The sequence below is a fragment of the Monopterus albus genome, unplaced genomic scaffold (genome assembly GCF_001952655.1).
Source record: "Monopterus albus unplaced genomic scaffold, M_albus_1.0 scaffold175.1, whole genome shotgun sequence".
Taxonomy (NCBI): domain Eukaryota; kingdom Metazoa; phylum Chordata; class Actinopteri; order Synbranchiformes; family Synbranchidae; genus Monopterus; species Monopterus albus.
Genome location: NW_018128055.1, coordinates 159,439 through 168,531, shown reverse-complemented (window position 1 = coordinate 168,531; position 9,093 = coordinate 159,439). Strand labels below are relative to the sequence as shown.

The 9,093-nt window shown below is 38.9% G+C and overlaps 3 protein-coding genes across 3 annotated transcripts in view; 2 read left to right on the top strand and 1 right to left on the bottom strand.

Moving 5' to 3' along the window:
* wnk4a (WNK lysine deficient protein kinase 4a) overlaps positions 1-2,185 on the top strand; it is a 38,787-nt gene extending 36,602 nt beyond the window's left edge. The window contains exons 19-20 of the mRNA XM_020616538.1: positions 328-422; positions 531-2,185. Of these exons, the coding sequence (XP_020472194.1) occupies positions 328-422; positions 531-533 (98 nt within the window). The 3' untranslated portion in view covers positions 534-2,185. The remainder of the gene's footprint in view (positions 1-327; positions 423-530) is intronic.
* A 132-nt stretch (positions 2,186-2,317) lies between these two features.
* Positions 2,318-3,659, bottom strand: coa3a (cytochrome C oxidase assembly factor 3a). The gene is made up of 2 exons (XM_020616540.1): positions 3,358-3,659; positions 2,318-2,861 (listed from the first exon to the last, which is right to left on the bottom strand). The coding sequence occupies exons 1-2, from the start codon at positions 3,551-3,553 to the stop codon at positions 2,758-2,760; spliced, it is 300 nt and encodes a 99-aa protein (XP_020472196.1). The 5' UTR covers positions 3,554-3,659; the 3' UTR covers positions 2,318-2,757.
* A 65-nt stretch (positions 3,660-3,724) lies between these two features.
* On the top strand, positions 3,725-8,810 carry cntd1 (cyclin N-terminal domain containing 1). The gene is made up of 7 exons (XM_020616539.1): positions 3,725-4,089; positions 6,060-6,135; positions 6,209-6,380; positions 6,474-6,636; positions 6,779-6,923; positions 7,807-7,903; positions 7,995-8,810. Exons 1-7 carry the CDS (start codon positions 3,918-3,920, stop codon positions 8,106-8,108), a joined length of 939 nt encoding a protein of 312 aa, XP_020472195.1. The 5' UTR covers positions 3,725-3,917; the 3' UTR covers positions 8,109-8,810.
* Positions 8,811-9,093: the final 283 nt, after the last annotated feature.

Sequence of the window (9,093 nt, the reverse complement as noted above, 5' to 3'; positions counted from 1 at the left end):
TAAGCCAGACTGAGACAATTTCAAGGCTGAGGAAACCTTTGCAGGTGTTTTGCATTAATTAGCTGACTAGATTGGGACACAGGGAGCCTACAATGTTGAACTTTGTCATGATATTCTAATTTTGTGAAATACTGGATTTGGGTTTTTTTTGTCTTTAATCCATAATCATCAAAATTGAAACAAATAAAGGCTTGAAATATTTCACTTTGTGTGCAGTGAACTAATATAACATACAAGTTTCACTTTTTGAAACAAATTATTGAAATAAATGGACTTTTCCTCGATATTCTAATTTTTTGGCACATACCTGTATATTTACTTTCCTAGGTCTTATTAGGAGAAACTCCCTTGGAGGCAGCAGCAGCAGTCCCCAGGATAAACCCAGCAAAGGGGTCACCTTCTCTGCTGACATAAGTAGAATAGTGAGTGTTCACTGCAAAAACACACCTCATATTACGATTATTCTCCTTGTTTAACAGGAGAAAAAAGTGCTCTGTTCTCAATATTTTTTTCCCATTTGATCTTCCTAGTAAGAACCTCTCAGCCAAGCATGCTGTATATGTGGACTACCTCATGTAATGTGACTGCAGTGGTCAAACCCATCCTGAAGGAGGATCACTTAAATACTTCTCACTGGCAAACCCATCTGAAAACTGCTTCGGCCAGTGGTCATTTACCTCAAATGTATAGAGACGGTCATAAACATACCTGGATTTACCCAGGAACTGTAACATCCGGTGTCACATTTGGTGACTCTGTTGCAGCTGAAGCACAGAAGACCAGCTCATCTGGTTCATGTTAAAAATGACAAGTTTGTTTTTGCGCTCTTGTAAATAATGTCAGACCCAACGGTTCAGAAGTATCCAGCTTCAGTACTCTGCAAAATGTCATGTCTGTTTGTTTAAAGCATTTTGTATTAACGCAGTCAGGTGGGTACAAAGTGCTGCAGAGTTGTGCCTTTTCTGCTGAGCTGACACGTACTGTACTATGACTCCGACCCAGATTAATGATAGTTGCTGTTTTCTTGCTCGTCTGATTCACTGCCGTTAATCAATCTGAGCACAGTAATGTGAACCACAGCAAGGCTCTAATACTTATACTTACAGTTGCCATAACACAGATGACATTTCGGGCAGTCCCACAGATTCTTTACTGCAGTTTGCTAATGTTGTCTCAGCACCTGCTGACTGCACAATAAATACACCCTCATTTAGTCTGGCTCTGATTATTGCCTTCCAGGGGCCGATGGGAGCAGTCTACATGCATTTTACAGTTAGATTTATGGAAACAATGTATTATGTGTTTGTATTATGAAAACAATTGTAGTACATCTTTAATTTCTTTGGTGATTTCGACACCTGGTATGATGATCTATATTTTGTATTTATCCTGGAGAAGTTTTACTCCTGAAATTTTCAGATGTGGCAAAGAATTTTCACATTGTACAGTGGTAGAATAAGCAGGTATCTCAAAACATACAGTTGAAAGTGTTGATGCTTCAGAAAGAAGCAAGAAAGTTATACATCTTTGCATGCAACTTTAGCAAAAAGAATTTCAGAAAAACTAAAAAAGGGGAAGAGATTTGATTTTACATTAGTGCAAACAAAATGACAATTTTCATTTGATTTCTTCATATTGATTAGTTATCTGCCTAGTTTTTAGACTACTGGCTTTCTTGCTGATTGTACATGTGTATATACCAGAATGCACTTATAGATTATGTTGAGTAAATGAAATATTTCAGCAACCTTAATTCTTGTTCAAGCAAAAATCATATTTGTTGCTTGTTCCATAGATCAAGCACCTCATGCACTTTATTTCTGAACCATTTAACACGTTTGTGGATAAAACTGTTTAACTCAAAGAAGAGCCAATATGGTTCCTGTTATTTTTCCACAAGAGAGGCAGAGAATATATTCTGATGTATGTTTGATCACCATATTTGATATGGGATCACAATAATGATGTTGATACACCCTCCTCCAGTTCTGAACCGTTTTAGTAAATTATGTGGTTAAAAAAGACAAGTCCAAGCTGTGAAGCTGTAGCTGTTGCCTTATAAAATATTCACAACACATACTGAATTTTCTGGCAGTTGAATTCCTGTAAGATTCATAATATATTCAAAGTAAATTCTCATTTCAAACTTTTGAATGTAAATATATAAAACCTTATTGCTTCTGAAGCTGCTGTCCTGCCATGCTGAATCTGTGCCTTTGCCTTACAATGTCTTATTTTATATTTTTACTCGAGATCTGGTGGTTAGACTCCATAATACCATATTTTGACAAAAATAAATGCAATTACAAATACCACGGCTCTTTCATCACCTTTACTGCTTCAGTGTCATCTTGTATTTGTAAAAAATAAAATACATTATATTCTTATTTTACATTTCATCAACAATGTTTCAACATCTGTGTGTCATTCAACAGCATGAATGATTGAAACTTTATTATTCCCCTTACACTTCAAGCGCAATACATGATCTGGGCTGGAAACCTGCCAGGTAAGTCACTCTAATCTTGGCCTATGGAGCACTTTGTAAAGTCAGGCTGAGGCCACTGAATTTGTCATTTTCTCATTGTCTAGTTACAAGTCAGCAGTAAAAGCACACCTTTACCATTAACAATCAGGACTAAATGAAGACCAGTGCTGTCTCAACATGAAAAACACAAGCCAGTCAGTCAATAAGAGTCTGTGTCCACACAAGTCCCCTCTCAGTTGAGTGCAAGGCAGATGCACGGCACACGCATCTCAGTTGGCACTAGTCTTGGGTCCCCGCATTCTTTCAAGCTTGGCCTCCTCATCTATTTCATCCATGATCCGCTCCTGGGACACGGAGTAAAATGTGTAGCCGTCTAATCGGCGAGCAGTAGGTCAAGGCAAATAAGTGGATGGAAGAAGCACAATTATCAGAAAGTAGAAAGCAGCATCGTGTCTACTATGACCAGCGGAAGTTGAAAAAACAATAATCTGTGTTAATGGCTTAATATTTATATCTGTTTTGCCGAAACAGGTTCTACCACCTTAAAATTACAACTTATTATGGCCCACCGTTGACTTAGCAAGTGTCTTCGTATCATGAGTATTTGCTGATGCTTTCACGCTACTATGCCCGACACAACGGGAAGGCATCGGGCGGATAATGCTTAGTATTATTTAATGAATAATCTACATACTTTAATAACGTTAGACATTTGTGCCTAACTCATATGCAGCTATCTGCATAACCCTTCTCTCATAGTTAGCATTTAATGAACACGGTTATCAGAGTCAAACTCAGGAAAAACAGAGTAGCTTTAGTGTGCTAAGCTAACGTTAGCTACATAGTTAACCTTGGGGTGCGTAGGATACAGATTCCCAGAACCACCGCTCCGATGGCAAGTCCTGTCACGACATTTCGTCCTCTCATCTTCCGTGTTTTTTTCTTCCACTGTTCCAGCTCCATTTGCTTGATGAATTGCATCTGTGTTGGAGAAAGACCCTCTTTAATCGGGTCTATCCTGGCTGCAAAGGGGGCATCGGAGCCCTTCGGTGTCTTGTCAGCCATTTCTACCGTCAGACGTTTCACAATGCTTACACGCAGACCTGTATTTCATATGATCTGCTGAGTAGACACCGTTTAACTGCGCCGTGAGTATCAGTATGTTGTCAGATCTGCACTGGGTAGAATGAGCGCCACCATTTGTGCAACATCCAAATGAGCCCCCTCGGAAGTATTTGGTTCCTACCTTAGCGGCTTTGGGGTAGAAAGCGCGGGAACAGCCCCATCTTTCGGACAACATAGGCCTCAAACGCAATTTAATTAGATTGAATTGTTCCAATCCACACGTTCCTAAATATAAACGTAGGTATTTGTAGTTAAGGGTATCTAATTATTTGTGCTTACATAAGGCAAACGTTAGTCATTGTGAATGGCAAAAAGATTTCGCAGCCAAGACCAAAGTATACGTTTTAACGTAAAATTTGGAGAAGCCTCTTCTGACTTGCTCACAGGATTTCTTGTTAATGTCAACAAAAGAAACAAAGATAAACTTAACAGTTTAGCAAAATGTAGCGGAAGCTTCCGAGATAAAAGACTGATGGGTAAGTAGTGCCAACTACACCGAGCTAGCGTTAGTTTGAATTTTTATGGAGTTTTTAATTTTCTTATATCACACACGGATGTTACAATTAGTAGCTAGAAAAACACCTCCTCGTTGTATTTTAATCAATGATTTTACACTGGTTTTGACAGTGAATCAATCTACAGTGCTTCAGATGTTTCAGCTATGTGATAAATGTACACTGTACTCCTCTGCTGTTTACATTTACTGAGTATGTTGTTATCAGCAGACATCTAGCACTGTAACCTATGTGTTTTCATGCTGTAATTCTTTCACTTGTGGTGCAGGTTTTCCTATTTTGCAGTAAGTTAAATAATTTTTCAGCAGGTGAGAGTGACTCAGCTGTACAACATTATCTCTGAAAGGCCCACTAAGCCTCACTGTACCCTGTCATCACTGAAGTCTTTCACACACCTGGGATTGTCAGCCCTGTCATGGAGGCCAAATCGCTGTACTACCTGCCAGCACTGTCACTGCAGAGGAGCAGATGGAAAGCAGTGTTAATGACTTCTAATGAACATCCATATGCTTCCTTTAGTAACAGCTAAAATACAATTTCTTTAAATACATTCATGGGGATATCTCTGTTAAAAGTTATGTTTTTCTCTTGAACCTGCTTCTGCTGGTGTCACTGCTGGCTTAAGTAAGCTGCCATTCTCACAGTAACTTCCAAATAAATAGGCTACTTTAGTGTCTTTCAAACTGAGTGGTCAGTCATTATACTTTTCTATTTGCCAGTTTTTGCTGGTGGGTGGTGTTAAGAACCCAGTATGACTGTGATTCAGGGTTACATGGTTTACTTGCACAGCTCATAGCTGCCATTTCACACAAATCAAGCATGAAGAAAAGAGAGCCATAATTTTTAAATAATTTTAAATTTCTATTATTTACCCTTAATGATTCCAATATTTGCCAGCATGGTGGTGCAGTGGTTAGCGCTGTCACCTCACAGCAAGAAGGTTCCGGATTTGAGCCCCAGTCAACCCGGTGCCTTTATGTGTGGAGTTTGCATGTTCTCCCTGTGCCTTCCGTGGGTTCTCTCTGGGTTCTCCGGCTTCCTCCCACAGTCCAAAGACATGCAGCTTAGGTTGACTGGTGACTCTAAATCACCTGTGAGTGTGGTTTGTCTCTAAGTGCCAGCTCTGTGATAAACTGGCGACCTGTACATGATGCAAGATATTTATACTTATTAATTTCCAGTATTTTCACTTAGCATTGCTACAAAAGCTCATAAATGAGAGTGAGTAATCTGTAATACCTGGGGAGTTTTGGTACAGATTTCTTTTCAAAGTCCAGACCTGAATCCCATTGAGATGCTGTGGGGTGACTTGAAAAGGGCTGTACATGCAAGAAACCCCTCAAACATCTCACAGCTGAAACAATTCTGCATTGAGGAGTGGGATAAAATTCCCTCAGACCGATGTCAGAGACTATTAGATGGCTACAAGAACCGTCTCACTGCAGTTATTTCAGCCAAAGGAGGTAACACTAGCTATTAGGGGCTAGGGTGTGCTAACTTTTTCCTCAGTTGGAATAGGCATTTTTGTAGAATTACATTTACAGAAGATCTTGAAAAGACTTTTCTTCAGTTTTACTTGTTTAGTTGTATTACTTTAATCTCTCTGTATTGTTAAAATTGAGATTAAATAACCATATATTAAAACATGTTACAAAATACACATGCTTTCAAAGGGTGTGCTAATTTTTTCACATGACTGTACATGAGATCTCCCCCATATCACTTTACACAGGTTCACCCAGACACAATCGCTGCCTCCATTTTACTGTATACATGATATTCCTTTCTGCAAATGTATTTTGTGGACTCTGATTGTGGTCTGTCAGCTCTGTTCCAACAAGTTGAGCTCATGCCTTCTCTCACAAAAAGATTTTTCTCTTTTCTTTTCTGCTTTTACTAATGCCCTGCATCCATCTCCGGTGTTTCTTTAGAGTACATCTTCCTGATGACTAAAGAACTGAGACTTGAGCCACTGGCTGGATACCATGCCATTGAATTACTTCAGAGGTAAGAAGGAGCAGCATGTTTACACTTCCCTATTGGTTCAGCCATGCCTTTATATGAATAATGATCTACCCAGGTTCATGGTCAGGCACCTTACGCATTTGCTCACCACACCCACAACCCAAGGTGTGGCTGCTGCTCAGCCAAGAAGTTATGAGGATGTGATTTTTGACAAAATCAAGGAGAAATTCCCCCTCATTGTCTTCTCCTGTGTTCAAATTGCAAGCAAACTGTCTTTGCACAGTCATGTAAGTTTTGAAGCATCCACCATTGATAACCTTTGATACACTATGAATAAAAATAAGGTAATCTGCTGTAATTTTAAAAAATATATTTTTTAGGTAATCGACAACAATACTGCTGTGCGCTTTCTGCGTTCAGTTGGCCATAGTGTTTCCAAGCAGACTCTCTTGGAATCAGAGCTGATGATCTTGAAAGGACTTGAATTCAGACTGAACGTCCCAAATCCTTTGACATATGTGGAAATACTTCTGGAGGTGCTTGGTAAGATATCATAAACACAGAGCATCTTGGGTCAAGTGTTAAGATGTAAATGAATGTGGGCAATATTATTGGAAAGGACTTTGTGAAGATAAACATGTCTATGTACACTCTGTACTGACCTGTGGTGACTTATCGTTTGTAGGACACAACGAGTCATCCATCCCTGTGGAGTGCCTGTATGATCTGTGCCACCATGTTCTCCAGTTTGTGAGCCTACAGAGGACTTCCATCTATGACACCTTGTTAAACGTGACCACTCAGTGTGTCAGTCCATCCAGTGAACAGAGGTATTGCATCTTTAAGCCACATGACAAACTGTTTGAGTGTCAGTTGAGAACTTCCTGTGTTGTTGTTGTATTATGTTATATTACCCAAGAGCTATTTAGTTATGACCAAGTTGGGCCTGATACCGTTGATGAGTTTAGTTATTAAACCTGCAGTGACAGTTTTTTTGGCCATTTGGGGGCAGCTGAAGCATGCTGCTAATACTACACTGACATATCAGCATTGACCTTTTAGCTATTGTAACAGTTGCCTGTTTACACATTCAGCTGACATCGAACAATATTAACATTCATCATTGTGTTTTGGCTCACCTGGCAAATGTACTAAGTCCAATATTTGCTCTTTTTTTTTTAGCTTTGTTTTGGTTTCCACCAACTCCTGTGAAAGATATCCTGCTGTTTAGTTTCTAAATGCTCCATTGTGCACACCAGCTAGTTGCCAACTTTGTTTGTTTCCTGGTAGTGGCAGTGTGCAGTGGATTTTTAGGGCCCTTTTATTCTAAAGCAACAAAACAAAGTTGCAGGCTATAAAATCAAGGCAAAGGTCAGAGTTAAAAGCAGATTTAAGGTGTGTTAGGTCTGTCATTGGGGCTAGTAGATTTATGACTGCATGGCCAGCACCAATTGCGGGGCCCAGTCAAAACATAATTTATCCTGAATACTGGACTTCCATAATAATGCTCACCTAACATTTGGAGCATTTAACTGTGCATTGTTACCTGTTGGGCTGAAAGATGTAAAACTCTTTGGAAATGAGGAGGACTGCAGAGTCGATTGATAATTCTCACTACAAACGTTTATATTGCACACAGTGGTTTGAGCCATTGTTAAAATAAGATATTGATTATAGTTGGTTTAATGCTGCATTGCCCTTTGTTTAAACCAGAGAGAAGTTTGTGACAGTGATTGAAGACTGCATGCTTCTTGGTGTTGGTGTCATCGCTGTGGCTACATTTATCCACTGTGTCAGAAAATGGGAACAGGTGAAAAACTGGTGGTTTATATAAGTATGGGCACTATATTTTAATTACACCTAGTACTTATTCTTACCCTTTCTCTTTTCATGCATTGCAGGTTGTGGCTGAACTGAGCCACATCACAGGGATCTCAACAAGGAGTATTAGTGATTTTGCTCATGTGACACTGATGCATATTGTTAGAAGAAGTTCCTCTTTAACATCACTTTGAGTCTAAATATCACTCACCCACTGAACACGGCTTTATTCTCGCATGTTTATGGCAGAGATATAGATGCAGAACATGAGGTATGTGCCTAAGTAAAGTATTTGGCATAGGAAAAGTGGACTTTATTGTAATGAAATATTTCCAGAAAGGAAAAAAAACCCACTGTAGAGTGATTGCAGTTTTAGTAGAGTCTGTTTCTATGAATATTTTACACTAAATTAATACTGATTTTGCAATTGTGAAAAAATGCTTAAAATGTTGACCAGTCAGTATAATTGATCTGTTAGAGCCTTATTTTAGCGGATAATTTCAGGTTTAGCTTGGTGAAGAAACTTTCCTTGGAAAGGTGATTAAATGTCTCCTTATATATGTGTCCTCTGAGGAGGCATCCTCCTCCTCTTTAGATATACTGGGCAGCATATTAAATGTGGGAAGGTGTGGAACAGTGGTGGCACCTCCCAGGAAGTCATCCACTGGAGGGACACTCAGAGTCTAACATTTCCTCATTGTTTGTTTTGTTGAAAAGGTGCTTCATGTTGCTCTTGCTCTTCAGGATGTCTTGTCTTTGTGTTTGTTTGCTTGCTCCCCTACGGGTGTATCAGTTTAACACACTGTTTAACTAACTTACTTCTGCTACTGTATGTTTTATGAGAGCAATTTTTGCTATTGTTTAAATTTTTTTTTTTTTAGTATGTCTTTTTACTTGTATTAAAAACACAAAACAAATAATACCATAGGTATGCAATGGTGGAAAAAGTAGTCAAATATTTTGCTTCAGTAATCTACCACTTTCTGCTAAGGCACCATTTATGAAGGGTTATAAGCTATAGGCTCAGTTTAATGTTGCAACTGTTAAAGTTGGAGCTGATGTTATTTCCTGATGAGTTTTTCTTTTGGGGATCAATTAAATCCTAAGTTAACAATATATTGTTATCTACTTGTTAATTGTGTTTGGTCTGAATCTGCAAAGTACTGAAGTTGTCAGTTA

Bases quoted from the DNA above. Each gene is read 5' to 3' on its own strand.
- coa3a (XM_020616540.1), bottom strand. From the start codon at position 3,553: ATGGCTGACAAGACACCGAAGGGCTCCGATGCCCCCTTTGCAGCCAGG. The intron at 2,862-3,357 runs GTATCCTACGCA...CTCGCCGATTAG, and splicing joins AGCGGTGGTTCTGGGAATCT to ACGGCTACACATTTTACTCC.
- cntd1 (XM_020616539.1), top strand. From the start codon at position 3,918: ATGGCAAAAAGATTTCGCAGCCAAGACCAAAGTATACGTTTTAACGTA. The intron at 6,381-6,473 runs GTAAGTTTTGAA...TATATTTTTTAG, and splicing joins AACTGTCTTTGCACAGTCAT to GTAATCGACAACAATACTGC. The intron at 6,637-6,778 runs GTAAGATATCAT...TATCGTTTGTAG, and splicing joins AATACTTCTGGAGGTGCTTG to GACACAACGAGTCATCCATC.